This window comes from Salvelinus namaycush, chromosome 31 (genome assembly GCF_016432855.1).
Source record: "Salvelinus namaycush isolate Seneca chromosome 31, SaNama_1.0, whole genome shotgun sequence".
NCBI lineage: Eukaryota > Metazoa > Chordata > Actinopteri > Salmoniformes > Salmonidae > Salvelinus > Salvelinus namaycush.
The window spans coordinates 41,462,401-41,478,588 of NC_052337.1; the positions used below are offsets into that span (position 1 = coordinate 41,462,401).

The following is a 16,188-nucleotide window of genomic DNA, read 5'->3' on the forward strand; positions in this document are numbered from 1 at the left end:
GAAAAAAAGTGCTCTTCACTGACGAGTCGCGGTTTTGTCTCACCAGGGGTGATGGTTGGATTCGCGTTTATCGTCGAAGGAATGACAGTTACACCGAGGCCTGTACTCTGGAGCGTGATTGATTTGGAGGTGGAGGGTCCGTCATGGTCTGGGTCGGTGTGTCACAGCATCATCGGACTGAGCTTGTTGTCATTGCAGGCAATCTCAACGCTGTGCATTACAGGGAAGACATCCTCCTCCCTCATGTGATACCCTTCCTGCACGCTCATCCTGGCATGACCCTCCAGCATGACAATGCCACCAGCCATACTGCTCACTCTGTGCATGATTTCCTGCAAGACAGGAATGTCATTGCTGCCATGGCCAGCGAAGAGCCTGGATCTCAATCCCATTGAGCACGTCTGGGACCTGTTGGATCGGAGGGTGAGGGCTAGGGCCATTCCCCCCAGAAATGTCCGGGAACTTGCAGGTGCCTTGGTGGAAGAGTGGGGTAACATCTCACAGCAAGAACTGGCAAATCTGGTGCAGTCCATGAGGAGGAGATGCACTGCAGTACTTAATGCAGCTGGTCACACCAGCTACTGACTGTTACTTTTGATTTTCGTCCCCCCTTTGTTCAGGGACACATTATTCCATTTCTGTTAGTCACATGTCTGTGGAAGCTGTTCAGTTTATCTCTCAGTTGTTGAATCTTGTTATGTTCATACAAATACTTACACATGTTAAGTTCGCTGAAAATAAACACAGTTTCTCTACACAGACGTTTTTTTTTTGCTGAGTTGATATAGCCCGTGGGTCCCCACGCCTTGTGGGAGTGTGTGGTGTGTGTGTGTGTCTGTGAGTGTGCGTGTGGCTTACCAGTCATGTTGCAATAAATCAGCTGTGGCTTGATCAGGCCGCTTCCATCCACGTCTATGTAATACAGCCCTGTTGTGTTGCCCTTGTGTTTGTACACTTCACATGACTGCTCATAGACGGCTGAGGAGAAAACAATTACTCAGGTTACTTAATGCTAAATCCTAACTGAAATGAGTACTGACTGAAATGATTAACAAAAATGCGTACACACACTCTACCCACAGCAAGCATACAAGGCCCTCCCTTGTCCGCTATTCGGCCAATAAGATCATGACTTGGTACTCCTGCTTACTGTATACAAGGGGAAGCTCAAACAGGAAATACCTGTGACTCGCTCCGTTGAGAAATGGTCATCAGAATCTGAGATTATGCTACAGGAATGCTTTGCATGGTTGATTGGAATATGTTCCGAGACTCCGCCGATAACGTCGTCGGGCTAACCACATCTGTCACCGGCTTCATAAGCAAATGCATCAGCGACGTTGTCACCACAGTGAAAGTTCGCTGCTTCCCCAATCAAAAGCCCTGGATTAACACAGATGTTGGCGCTAGACTAAAGGACAGGGTTATCGCAGACAAACCTGAGGCTACAACTGAGGACAGCATCAATAAGTCACACTACAACCTCAGAGTCATCCAACGAGCAAAAGGACAATATAGGAATAAGGTGGAATCATACTACACAGGCCCTGACGCCCGCCATGTGTGGCAGGGGCTACAGTCCATTACGGAATACAAAGGAAGACCCAGGCACAATCAGCCAAACGATGCCTCTCTTCCAGACGAACTCAATATATTTTATGCACACTTCGACAATACAACACCGGAACGTGCGTGAGAGCACCTACCAACCCAGAGGACTGGTGCTACTTGCACGGCAGCAGGGCTGGATGGTATTCCAGGGCGCATTCTCAGAGCATGTGCAGATCAGCTGGAAGGCACATTCACGGTTATTTTCACCCTCTCCTTGTCCCAGTCTTTAATACTTAAGATAACTACCATTATTCCTGTCCCCAATAATTCTAAGGCTTCATGCCACAATGACTACTGCCCTGTAGCACTCACATCTGTAATCATTAGGTGCTTTGAAAGGCTGGTTATGGCACACATCAACTCTATCATCCCAGATACCTTAGAGCCACTCCAATTTGCGTACCACCCCAACAGATCCATAGATAACGCAATCTCAATTGCACTTCACACTGCCCTCACCCACCTAGATAAGAGGAATACCTACAGTTGAAGTCGGAGGTTTACATACACCTTAGCCAAATACATTTCAACTCAGTTTTTCACAATTCCTGACATTTAATCCCAGTAAAAATTCCCTGTCTTAGTTCAGTTAGGATCACCACTTTATTTTAAGAATGTGAAATGTCAGAATAATTGTAGAGAGAATTATTTATTTCAGCTTTAATTTCTTTCATCACATTCCCAGTGGGTCAGAAGTTTACATACACTCAATTAGTATGTGGTAGCATTGCCTTTATATTGTTTAACTTGGGTCAAACATTTTGGGTAGCCTTCCACAAGCTTCCCACAATAAGTTGGCCCATTCCTTCTTGCTCACGCACGCTTTTTCAGTTCTGCCCACAAATCTTCTACAGGATTGAGGTCAGGGCTTTGTGATGGCCACTCCAATACCTTGACTTTGTTGTCCTGAAGCCATTTTGCCACAACTTTGGAAGTATGCTTGGGGTCAATGTCCATTTGGAAGTCCCATTTGCGACCAAGCTTTAACTTCCTGACTGATGTCTTGAGATGTTGCTTCAATATATCCACATCATTTTCCTGACATCTATTTTGTGAAGTGCACCAGTCCCTAATGCAGAAAAGCACCCCCACAACATGATCCTGCCAGCCCCATGCTTCACGGTTGGGATGGTGTTCTTCGGCTTGCAGGCCTCCCCCTTTTTCCTCCAAACATAACGATGGTCATTATGGCCAAACAGTTCTATTTTTGTTTCATCAGACCAGAGGACTTTTCTCCAAAAAGTACAATTTTTGTCTCCATGTGCAGTTGCAAACCGTAGTCTGGCTTTTTTTATGGCGGTTTTGGAGCAGTGGCTTCTTCCTTGCTGAGCCGGCTTTCAGGTTATGTCGATATAGGACTCGGTTTACTGTGGATATAGATACTTTTGTACCTGTTTCCTCCAGCATCTTCACAAGGTCCTTTGCTATTGTTCTGGGATTGATATTCACTTTTCGCACCAAAGTACGTTCATCTCTATGAGACAGAACACGTCTCCTTCCTGAGCGGTATGACGACTGCGTGGTCCCATGGTGTTTATACGTGCGTACTAATGTTTGTACAGATGAACGTGGTACCTACAGGTGTTTGGAAATTGCTCCCAAGGATGAACCAGACTTGTGGAGGTCTACAATTTGTTTTCTGAAGTCTTGGCTGATTTCTGTTGATTTTCCCATGATGTCAAGCAAAGAGGCACTGAGTTTGAAGGTAGGCCTTGAAATACATCCACAGGTACACCTCCAATTGACTCAAATTATGTAAATTAGCCTATCAGAAGCTTCTAAAGCCATGACATAGTTTTCGGGAATTTTCCAAGCTGTTTAAAGGCACAGTCAACTTAGTGTATGTAAACTTCTGACCCACTGGAATTGTGAAACAGTGAATTACAAGTTAAAAATCTGTCTGTAAACAATTGTTGGAAAAATGACTTGTGTCATGCACAAAGTAGATGTCCTAACCGACTTGCCAAAACTATAGTTCGGAAATTTGTGGAGTGGTTGAAAAACAAGTTTTAATGACTCCAACCTAAGTGTATGTGAACTTCCGACTTCAACTGTATATGAGAATGCTGTCCAAATCATTTTCAAGTAACCTAGTTGAGTTACACAGTCATTTTCTTATACTTCAGGATGATTTGGACATGATTTGGCATGAAATGGAAAATTGGGACTGTATATCAAAACCTCAACACAGTTTTCAGCTGAGGAACATACTTCAGGCTTTTGGGTGGCAAGGACTGTCCAATGATAGTCCATAACGCATTCACATTTGTGAATGAATAACTAACTTACAGAATACATAACATGCACAAATCCTTATTATATATATTTTTCTTCATATTCTAATCTAAGACACCTAGGCATGTTGGGCGTGCCAACACAACACACTTATACACAAAGACAAACTTTTATATTCCAAGACACTACTGTACCGAGGCATGTTGGTGTTTGCCAAACAGCAATGCTGCCAAAGACACAGAACCGCAAAAGGCGCTCTTTATCTTGGGCCATCTCTCTTTCCACTCTGCTTTACCCTCTACAGTAGCTTTGTGTGCCAGCTGTCTGTTCTGTTGTTGCGGATGTTGTTACATTATTGATGTCATTATTTGAAAGAAAACGCACAGAAAACAATTGCATGCCAGAATAAAGGGTGCTAGCTGGTGTCCCTAAGGAACGCAGGCCCCATCACTGCAGATGTTGCTGTTTCTCTGACTGCGTCCATAATGGTACCCTACTTCTTGTATAACGCACTACTTTTGAACAGAGTCCTATGGATCCTGCTCAAAAGAAGTGCACTATATAGGGAATAGGATGCCATTTCAGACACACCCACTGTGTATCCCAGTCCATACAATTCTGAATAGCTCCTGGATAATGGCTAGTGGGCCTGGCTGACTGATAAATAATGAATACAAGGCTATAATAATAACAATGGTAACAGGGGGATGCATCCAGGTGAGTGTTCTTCTTCACTAAAGAAGTTGCTCTTCCCCCTCTTTCACTGTTACACTAACCAGCTGGGTTCCGTAGTTGATCCTTTGTTCTTGCCCAGCACACACACTTGCAGCTAATCAAGGGCTTGATAATTGTTGAATCAACGAATCGAGGTGATTCGTTGAATAAGATTTGTTAGTTCTGGACAGGAACAAAATGTGCACCCTGTGGTGGGTCGCCATGAACAGCACTACGAAGCCCTTCTGTTCTGTAACTAGAACACATTGACCTGGCATAGTACAGACCCTCATGAAATAAAGCATAGATACCCGTCCAGCACAGGAGGCTGCTGAGGGGAGGGCGGCTCATAATAATGTCCGGAACGGAGCGAATGGAATGGTATCAAACACATGGAAACCATGTGCTTGATGTATTTGATACCATTCCACCTATTCCGCTCCAACCATTATCACGAGCACATCCTCCCCAGTGAGTGCCACCACCAAACTCCTGTGCCGCACACTGATGAATGCTCCTGTTGTTTTGCTGTGCAACCTTTTGACTCGAAGGTCTCCGTCAGACATTTCTTTGTACCCCGCAAGTCATTAGATGTGCGCGTACACATTTGAAACAATCCAAAACCCCTCCCCTCTAGACAGAACAGAATAAGTAACATCCTTTTAACAGTTTAGTCACACATGACACCTCCAATCTCGTAAATGTCTTATTTCCTCCTCACCTGAAACACTTCCTGTGATTGATCTGGGTCTCAGCTCAAATCTAATTATGCACACAGAGGCAATCGCTGCAAGTCCTTTCTTTATTTCCACCACCACCTCACTTTCAGCGTAACTCTAGTGTGAACGTGTTAAATGGTGAGGTGATTATGTTTGACTGACAAATGGCTTAATTTCACGTTTTAATCTTCTTCCACACAATTTATGATGACCCGGGTTGCAGCGGGAGAGAGAAGCATCAGTAAAGGCTCTGTCCTATTCCTTATCTATGGTGTGGCTTTGTCAAGAGGTTCTGGCGTTGCTGCAGGCTATTGCTGCATCCCAGATAAGGCGTTTGACCTCGAATTCAACGGACTGTTTCACTGTGCATGTGTACGGAACAAACACATTATCCTCTTGACAGTATTTCTGCTTAGTTCCGTTTAGTCACACAGCCACATGCAGGCATGTACTGTAGATATTCTTCAGATACAAAAACCAACACAGAAGATACAGAAAAGGCCTCTTACAGCTGTGACACGTTGCTCCACTGTAGCCTGTGTTAGAGCAATTGCAATGGAAGGTACTCCAAGACTGAGTGCATCTCCCACCGTGTTCACAATGGCTTGGAGAGCATCTGAAAAGAGAAGATAGATATTTATTCACCACAGATTATCAAAAGGTCCAAAATCTGCATGTATATTTTTCAAGGATTGAAGTACACTTTCAAGAGTAAAAGCCCATTTATGCTTGCTATGGAGGGTGTGGATGCAATTGCGGAGCCTCTGGAGGCTTGCAGAGGCCAAATCGAGCTCCGTACTGCATCGCCATGTGCCTCCCAAATGTTGTAACAATGCGGAAGGCTCCGTATAGCTCCGTATTGACATGATTGGTTGACGGTAGGTGGGGGCATCTTCCTTCATAACAGCTCGGCTCTGCTCCGCAAAGTGCAAGGAGCATGAGTGCCCTGACTTCTGCAGAGGCCGTATCACAGTAAATGCTGTACGGTCACCGCAAACTATTTTCTCAGAAAGGCACATCTGACTAAATACAACCATTGTTTGACGTGCTGTGAATGTCTAGGAATAACTGTGTCTGTATGTTCTTTATAATACTGTCCTTAAGATAAGTGCATCAGCTTTCGGTTCAATGTCCTTTTACTTGAGCTGCTCTAGACCTTTCTAAAGTATCCTCAAGAACTGTTCAGCGCAGGTGGATATTATTAGAATGTCCATTCATGACATGAAGAGAATGTTCTCCTTTGAAAGGGTCAGTTCTGAAAATTAATAATGGGCACCATTATAATTACATTCTAATAATCTTTTTTTTTTTAAGCCACGTGTGTGGAGATGTACGTGTTTCATGATGCGTACCTTTTCGTAGCCTATGTTACCATATACACTACCGTTTTAAAGTTTGGGGTCACTTAGAAATGTACTTGTTTTTGAAAGAAAAGCACATTGTCTGTCCATTCAAATAACATCAAATTGATCAGAAATACAGTGTAGACATTGTTAATGTTGTAAATGACTATTGTAGCTAGAAACGGCAGATTTTTTATGGAATATCAACATAGGCGTACAGAGGCCCATTGTCAGCAACCATCTTGTCACGGCCGTTGTCGGAAGGAGACCAAGGTGCAGCGTGGTCAGCGTACATTTTACTTTTATTTTAACTTCTCTATGGTAGGGTGCAGCATTCGGAATTTTGGATGAAAAACATGCCTAAATTAAACTGCCTGCTTCTCGGGCCCAGAAGATATGATATGCATGTAACTGGTAGATCTGGATAGAAAACACTCTAAAGTTTCCAAAACTGTTAAAATAGTGTCTGTGAGTATAACAGAACTGATTTGGCAGGCGAAAACCTGAGAAAAATTCCTTCAGGAAGTAGGATTTTGTTTTGTTTTGTAGTTTTCTACTCAATGCCATTACAGTATCCATTGATTTAGGACTCAAATTGCAGTTCCTATGCCTTCCACTAGATGTCAACCGTTTTTAGAAATGGTTTCAGGCTTGTATTCTGAAAAATGAGGAAGTAAGAGCAGTCTGAATGAGTGGACCCTAAAGTGTCACAGAGCTTTTTCATGCGCACGACCGAGAGAGTGCTTTTCTTGTTTACCTTTTATACTGACAACGTTATTGTCCGGTTGAAATATTATCGATTATTTAGGCTAAAAACAACCTGAGGATTGAATATAAATTCAATGACATGTTTCTATGAACTTTACGGATACAATTTGGATTTTTTTGTCTGCCTGTTTTGACTGTGGATTACTGAAGAAAACACGTGAACAAAACTGAGGTTTTTGGATATAAAGAGACTTTATCGAACAAAAGGAACATTTATTGAGTAAATGAATGTCTGCTGAGTGCAACCATATGAAGATCATCAAAGGTAAGGGATTAATTTTATCTCTATTTCTGACTTGTGTAACTCTTCTACTTGGCTGGTTCCTGTTTGTAATGATTTGTCTGCTGGGCTATGTTCTCAAATAATCGTAAGGTATGCTTTCGCCGTAAAGCATTTTTTGACACCGTGGTTGGACTCAAAACAAGTTTATCTTTAAACCTATGTAAAATATGTTTGGTTTTCTGAATTTTTATAATGAGTATTTCTGTATTTGAATTTGGCGCCCAGCAGTTTCACTGGCTGTTGAAGAGGTGGGACGCTAACGTCTCACGTACCCGAGAGAAGTTAATGTCGCCAACAAAACAAGAAACAAAAAAATGACCGTGAAATTTAACAGGGCTAAGTGCCACTAACAAAGATAACTACCCACAATCACAGGTGGGAAAAAAGGCCTGCCTAAGTATGATTCCCAATCAGAGACAACGATAGACAGCTGTCCCTGATTGAGAACCATACCCGGCCAAAACATAGAAACACAAATCATAGAAATAAAGGATATAGAATGCCCACCCAAATCACACCCTGACCAAACCAAAAAGAGACATAAAAAAGGCTCTCTAAGGTCAGGGCGTGACACATCTCTCCTGTGTTCCAATGGCACGTTGTGTTAGCTAATCCAAGTTTATCATTTTAAAAGCCTAATTGATCATTAGAAAACCCTTTTGCAATTATGTTAGCACAGCTGAAAACTGTTGTCTGATTAAAGAAGCAATAAAACTGGCCTTCTTTAGACTAGTTGAGTATCTGGAGCATCAGCATTTATGGGTTCGATTACAGGCTCAAAATGCCGGAAACAAAGTACTTTCTTCTGAAACTCATCAGTCTATTCTTGTTCTGAGAAATGAAGGCTAATCCATGCAAGAAATTGCCAAGAAACTGAAGATCTCGTACAACGCTGTGTACTACTCCCTTCACAGAACAACGCAAACTGTCTCGAACCAGAATAGAAAGAGGAGTGGGATGCCCCGGTGCACAACTGAGCAAGAGGACAAGTACATTAGAGTGTCTAGTTTGAGAAACAGATGTCTCACAAGTCCTCAACTGGCAGCTTCATTAAATAGTACCCGCAAAACACCAGTCTCAACTTCAACAGTGAAGAGGCGACTCTGGGATGCTAACCTTCTAGGCAGAGTTGCAAAGAAAAAGCCATATCTCAGACTGGCCAATAATTAAGATGTGCAAAAGAACACAGACACTGGATAGACAAAGATTGGAAAAAAGTGTTATGGACAGACGAATCTGTACAGGGTTAAAGGGATCTTGAAGAAGGAATGCTATCACTCCATTTTGCAACGCCATGCCATACCCTGTGGACGGCACTTAATTGGAGCGAATTTCCTCCTACAACAGGACAATGACCCAAAGCACAGCTCCAATCTATGCAACAACTATTTAGGGAAGACGCAGTCAGCTGGTATTCTGTCTATAATGGAGTGGCCATCACAGTCACCGGATCTCAACCCTATTGAGCTGTTGTGGGAGCAGCTTGACCGTGAGAAGTGCCCATCAAGCCAATCCAACTTGTGGGAGGTGCTTCAGGAAGCATGGGGTGAAATCTCTTCAGAATACCTCAACAAATTGACAACTAGAATGCTAAAGGTCTGCAAGGCTGTAATTGCTGCAAATGGAGGATTCTTTGACGAAAGCAAAGCTTGAAGGACACAATTATTATTTCAATTAAAAATCATTATTTATAACCTTGTCAACGTCTTGACTATATTTCCCATTCATTTTGCGAATCATTTCATGTATGATTTCATGGAAAACAAGGACATTTCTAAGTGACCCCAAACTTTTGAACGGTAGCGTATGTGTGTGCATTTTGTAGCTGTAGGCTCTAAACGCAGCATGGGTACGGATTTTGAGCCCTTCCCGACAAGAACAGAACGTGAGAACATATTTCAGGCTGAGAATGAAACGGTTGCCTTCTAACACTGTTCTCTCTCAGATAAAGATTTAAAATGGCATGTGAAGGAGGGAGGACATCCTGCCAGCCGTCCCCATCATCCTCAACCCAGCAGCCCTGCCTGACACACATTCGTCTGCCTGGCCTGACTGGAATTGATTCCAGGACAGCCACTGAGCTGAAACACAGGATTTCACAGGCTGCCTCACGCTCTCACTGCTGCCTGCTGCCTCATGCACACATTATCTTTCTCTCTCTCAAACGCACACACACACACACACACTATATCTCTCACTGCAGCCTGCTGTTCACATGGCACGCTTTCTTCTCAGGCACACAAGTAAATGCCTGCAGGCAGGTAACATTCTCTTGTTAATAACAGTCCCTTTATGACGTTGTGGGTTCAGGTGGTCAACTGCTCGGAGCTCTGAGACTTGGAGACAGTCAGACACAGAGACACGCGCACACCTGTCTGTCCTCCAGAGGGAGCAACCAACCATCACTGACTGAATGATAGCTGTGTCAAGTCAGAATCATATGAAGGAATGGTGTCACAACACAGGGCTGACAATGCCCGGTTCACAAACTAATCAAATTCAAATCAAATCAAAGTTTACATAGACTTACACATACACCAATTTTCAGATGCTTATGCTCCAGCAGTGCAGTAATATCTAAAAATAACAAAACACATATAGTATAATCCAAAAAGTTCAAAGAAGAAATAAAACAAGAAATTAAGAAATATCAGTGAGCCATCATACAACGAGTCCGGAATATATATACTGTATATAGTAGTAGTAGGATGAGCCATGGTTAGAATACAGTATATACTATACATATGAAGAGGGTAGAACAGTATGTAAACATTATTAAAATGACCAGTGTTCAATGACTCTGAATATAGGGGAACAATCTCTAAGGTGCAGGGTAGAGTACCAGGTGGTGACCGGCTAGTGACAGTGTCTAAGGATCAGGGCAGGGTACCGGGTGGTGACCGGCTAGTGACAGTGTCTAAGGATCAGGGCAGGGTACCGGGTGGAGGCCAGCTGTTTAACAGCTGATTGCCTGGGGATATAACCTGTTTATCAGTCTCCTGGTCCCAGCTATGATGCACCTGTACTGTCTCCGCCTTCTAGATAGTAGCGGGGTGAACAGGCCGTTGCTCAGGGGGCCAAGCCAAATTTCTTCAGCCTCCTGAGGTTGAAGAGGCGCTGTTGCATTGTTAAATGTTGCTATTAAACGTTTATGGAATGTGAAGAGTGATGGGTGATGGGTACAGCAGATGAAACACCCTACGATAGAACGGTGCCAGGGGTTGAGGAGATTGTTGAAATGTATTTGGAAAGTGGGAATGAGGTTAGGGATGTCTGTCTTCATCTGCAAGACAAGCGCGGGGTCTGATGCTGAACGAATGGGTTCTGGCTGGTTTAACCAATACAAAGAGACACTTGGCTGGTGTATATCATTTCACTGTATATCATCACGCGGTGTGTCCATCCAACTGTACTCAACATGACTCCAAGTCATTACAGTTCACAGCCATGTCACTGAACCCCCCCGATAAAGAACCTTAAAGTTTGCTAGAATGTCCTACAAAGGACTTCAACGAGCTACAAAGTAAATAACCTCATTCCCCTGAACAGTGTGATGGGACCGAGAAAGTATATATTTGTATCCCCTTCTGGAGAGAGGGAGAGAACAAGAGAGAACCTGCTCCAGGACAGTATGCCACAGTAGCTCACAGACAGGGTGACAGGAGGTTGGCACAGCTAGGCACCCTCTGCTACTTATAACCCCCTCTCTCCCTGGCCCTGATGCCACCTCCAGCCCAGCCCTCGGCAGGCTAAGCCTCTTGCATCGTGACCCCAATCACAGAGAGGTCACAAATATAGCCGTGTCACAGGGCGGAAAAGTCACCGGCTGAGAGACAGGCACAGCAGGCCGGGAGAAAGAACAGTGTAGGCTACGGTGTTGTTTTCTTAGTCGTCATTCACTGGTGTCTGAACTGTAGTTTGTCTTCAAGAGGCGGCTGAGCCTGACAAGGGCCCTGAAGGAGACAGGTAGAGTGACCACATGTCAAGGATTATGCGGGACAGTCCCGCAATTGGCCCTTTGTCCCAATCAAACAATCATGTCCAGCACTCTATCAACACATTCAAACACCACTAAATAAGAAAAAAAGGTATATTTAATTTGCCCAGTATTAAAGTCAGACATTTCGACCTGTATTTTGCACTAATGACTGTGATAGCCTAGCCTGCTGGTGATGTTAAACACTTCTCCAATCGTTGTTGAGATCTGATATTCTCTGCAGAGCAAGACAAGACGTAGGCCAATGTCATATGCCAGGGATGGGCAACTTTGATAGGGGTGGTGGCCCAAAAAAAATAAATACATCAGAACTCATCATGAGGGGCAGCAGTTGCTCGCGGGTCTGCATAACCACCCCAAAAATCCAAGATTTTCATAAAAATCCACAGATGTATGTGGTCTCTCATTTCTGCATCACCATATTTTGCATGAGGCAAAAGAGTAGGCTAGGTGTGTTTCAATTGCTCATAAAAGGGCAGCAGACTGCAGGCGTGTAGTGCTGCCTGAGCACACCGGAGCTTCGCTCTGCCACTTCTCACAATGGTGCTTGTTTACTAAAGTTAGCTGCATCAACGTCTTGGAAGATCACATAATGATGAATTAGCGTTCGACATCACATAACCAAATATACAGTGCTTTCGGAAAGTCTTCAGACCCGTTGACTTTTATCCACATTTTGTACCGTTACAGCCTTATTCTAAAATGGATTAAACCATTTCTCCCATGTATCAATCTACGCACAATAAATACCCCATAATGATAGGAGCAAAACCAGGTTTTCGTCAGCGATTACAGCCTCAAGTCTTTTTAGGTATGACTACAATCTTGGCACACCTGTATTTGGGGAGTTTCTCCCATTCTTCTCTGCAGATCCTCTCAAGCTCTCTCAGGTTGTATGGGGAGTGTCGTTGCACAGCTATTTTCAGGTCAGAGACTTGTCCCGAAGCCACTCCTGCGTTGTCTTGGCTGTGTGCTTAGTGTCATTGTCCTGCTGGAAGGTGAACCTTCACCCCAGTCTGAGGTCCTGAGCGCTCTGGAGCAGGTTTTCATCAAGGATCTCTCTGTACTTTGCTCCATTCATCTTTCTATAGATCCTGACTAGTCTCCCAGTCCCTGCCGCTGAAAAACATCCCCACAGCATGATGCTGCCACCACCATGCTTCACCGTCGGGATGGTGCCAGGTTTCCTCCAGACGTGACGCTTGGCAAACCTGTTTTTGCTTTGTCATTATGGGGTACTGTGTGCAGATTGATGAGGGGAAAAAACTATTTAATCAATTTTAGAATAAGGCTGTAATGTAACAAAATGTGGAAGAAGTCAAGGGGTCTGAATACTTTCCGAATGCACTGTAATAGGGTAGTATAATGTTACTGTTACACCCAAAACTTTTTAAAATTAGATTTAAGGATGGTAGCTGAAAAGTAAACAAATATTTGTATATAATGCATCCAAAACTCAACAGCGTGCACCACAAGGCAGAAAGTGCTTTGATTGAAACAAAATACAGCAAGTCTATATAGTTTGTTAGCGCCTCTGCTCTAATTTGCTAATTCAAGAAAATCTAAATGCATATTAAGGGTGAGATAGTGGTGCATCCTGGGGGTTTGGGTGGGGGGTGTGATCTCTGCAAGCTGACAGAGGCCAAACTCACTGGTCCAACACTCCTCGATGCAGCAAAATACAGCCAGACCTGGGTTCAAATTAGGGTGATGGTAATTGGCCAGCCAAACGACTGCGGTCTCCGTAATAAAATATATCTATGTTTTGACAAATATTTTTTCCTTTCTTTCGCTCCTGACTGCATGTGCTGCCATAGAAATAGAATGAATAGAACAGGCGTCCCTATTCAAGTCAATGATGGCGTAATGGGTGGACTTGCGGCCATTGCGAGTGTTCCCATAGGACCAAAACAGGAAGTAAAAGCAGGAAGTGTACCCATCAATCTGTGCTTGTTGAAACAACTCATGTGTCTGAAAACCACGTGGTTTTTTTCATGTGATTCTTTCATGTCTTTTTGTTGTAAGGGCAGTGGTGTAAAGTACCTAAGTACAAATACTTAAGTTGTTTTTGGGGGTATCGGTACTTTACATTTATGACAACTTTTACTTCACTACATTCCTAAAGAAAATGATGTACTTTTTACTCCATACATTTTCCCTGACACCCAAAAGTACTCGTTACATTTCGAATGCTTAGCAGGACAGAAAATAGTCAAATTCACACACTTCTGAAGAGAACATCGCTAGTCATCCCTAATGCCTCTGATCTTACAGACTGACTAAACACAAATGCTTCGCTTGTAAATTATGTCTGAGTGTATGAGTGTGCCCCTGGCTATCCTTAAATTATATATATTTTTTAATTATCCTGTCTGGTTTGCTTAATATAAGGAATGTGAAGTGATTTATACTTTTACTTTTACTTTTTATATTATATTTGAGCAATTACATTTAATTTTGATACTTAAGTATATTTAAAACCAAATACTTTTAGACTTTTACTCAAGAAATATTTCACTGGGTGACTTTCACTTTTACTTTCGTAATTTTCTATTTAGTTATCTTTACTTTTACTCAAGTAGGAAAATTGGGAATTTTTTCCACCACTGTGTAAGGGCATGTCTGGTTACAGCAAATGTCATCCAAAACTCACAGCAGCCATAGATAACCTGGCTATACACTGCAGTAGCCTCTGCTGCAGAGCCAATGGGAAAACAAAAGCAGCACTGCAGGGGGTGAAGTAATATACGTGAATGGCAATACGAGCGAACGCTATGGGGAATTATAGGCAATTAGCTAGTAATCGGTAAGAGTGGAATAACTATACAATAGAGTGGAAGTAATTTTCACTACATAATAAAATACAATTAAGTGTGACAATTATGGGGTGGAAATCTTGAAAATTTACCAGAATGGTAATCATTATGGTGATTAAGATCTTAAGATAATAATATGTTTGCAGTGTATATTAGTGACATCAACACATCTCCGATTCTTACTGTATAAGGTGAGGTGGCTATGGACCTGATCGTGCCTGTTCTCTGTTCGTTCCTGAGAAACTTGGTCTTTTTATAGATTTAGGTATCTTGCAAACCTAGAGAGAGTGCAGACTAAAATCTCTGTGCATTATAAATTATTCATTTCCCCTATCCACTCATCAGGCTTAGCTACCAGCTTTGTGCTACCGCCTTATTCCCTTTGTCATGCACACACACACACGCACACAAAAGTAACGGTGTGTGCAGCATGCCTGCCTGACATGTCAACATTGGTGTCATTATTTCAGTATATACTCTATGCACTGTTTATGTCTGTTAATTTATCGAAGGAGCACTTTCAACACGCCTCCTGCCTGATGCCAAGGTGTCACACAGACCACAGGGACATGGAGTCAGCTAAAAACAGCGCTCCCCCTCTAGCTTCCACATGCACGCACAAAGGCAGGCGCACTCACACACACAGACACACACACACACACACACACATGCATAACCCTCACAAATTAACTCCCTGTCCCCCTTCCCCTCTCTCACACACACACACACACTAACACAAACACAAACACACACACACACAGACACACACACACACACACACACTAACACTACTCCCCTAGGGTGAGGCTTTTCTCGTATTAATTTCTTCATCCTTCCTGACAAGCAGCAGAGCAACAGCATCACACAGGCATTCATATGTACAATGTGGAGAGACTGAAGTTACGTAACAGCAGTAGGGGGCAGAGCAGGAGTGTCATACTCATTTTGCCCTGGGAGCAGCATTCGGTCTTCAATAACGTCCCGGAGGGCCGAACTGACAATTGCTTATAATTTCCTTGCAGTCACAATTTGCAAAAAATTGTCCTCTATTCCTCGTTTTTGGAATTTTCTATGCTCCCTGACTGTCCAGTGATTGTTAGCTAACTGGACAGTCAAGAAACTGTATAAATATAGGTCCATTACAGTGGCGGTCGGGGCTGTTTAAGATGAGCATGGCCTTATTTCTATTACAGCATATTGGATGACTGTCATTCATATTCCATTCACCCAGCTCAATGTAACATCGATAAGTTTAGGCTACTACATGATACTCAAATGTGCCTTATACCCATCATGAGGTTGCTTCAACATAGCCTACAAGTGAAAGTTAACAACGTATGGGCACAGATCGATAGGAAAATCTGGTAATCAAGGTGACAGACAGTGACACTGTCACGCCCTTGCCTTAGTTATCTTTGTTTTCTGTAATATTTTGGTTAGGTCAGGGTGTGACAGGGGGGATGTTTGTGTATAGTTGTCTCGTCTGGGGTGGTTGTATGGTATAGGGGGTTTTGGTAGAGTGTATGGGTTTGTGTTGAGTGTAGGTGTCTAGGTAAGTGTATGGTTGCCTGAATGGTTCTCAATCAGAGACAGCTGTCATTCATTGTCTCTGATTGGGAGCCATATTTAAGGCAGCCATAGGCAGTAGGCTTTTGTGGGTAATTGTCTATGTCTATGTGTAGTGTTTAGTGTCAGCACTATT

General features: G+C 43.1%; 1 protein-coding gene across 1 annotated transcript in view; it reads right to left on the reverse strand.

Moving 5' to 3' along the window:
• LOC120025627 (contactin-associated protein-like 4) overlaps positions 1 to 16,188 on the reverse strand; it is a 155,183-nt gene that overhangs the window by 52,925 nt on the left and 86,070 nt on the right. The window contains exons 11-12 of the mRNA XM_038970173.1: positions 5,789 to 5,895; positions 859 to 978 (exon numbers count right to left, since the gene is read on the reverse strand). Of these exons, the coding sequence (XP_038826101.1) occupies positions 859 to 978; positions 5,789 to 5,895 (227 nt within the window). The remainder of the gene's footprint in view (positions 1 to 858; positions 979 to 5,788; positions 5,896 to 16,188) is intronic.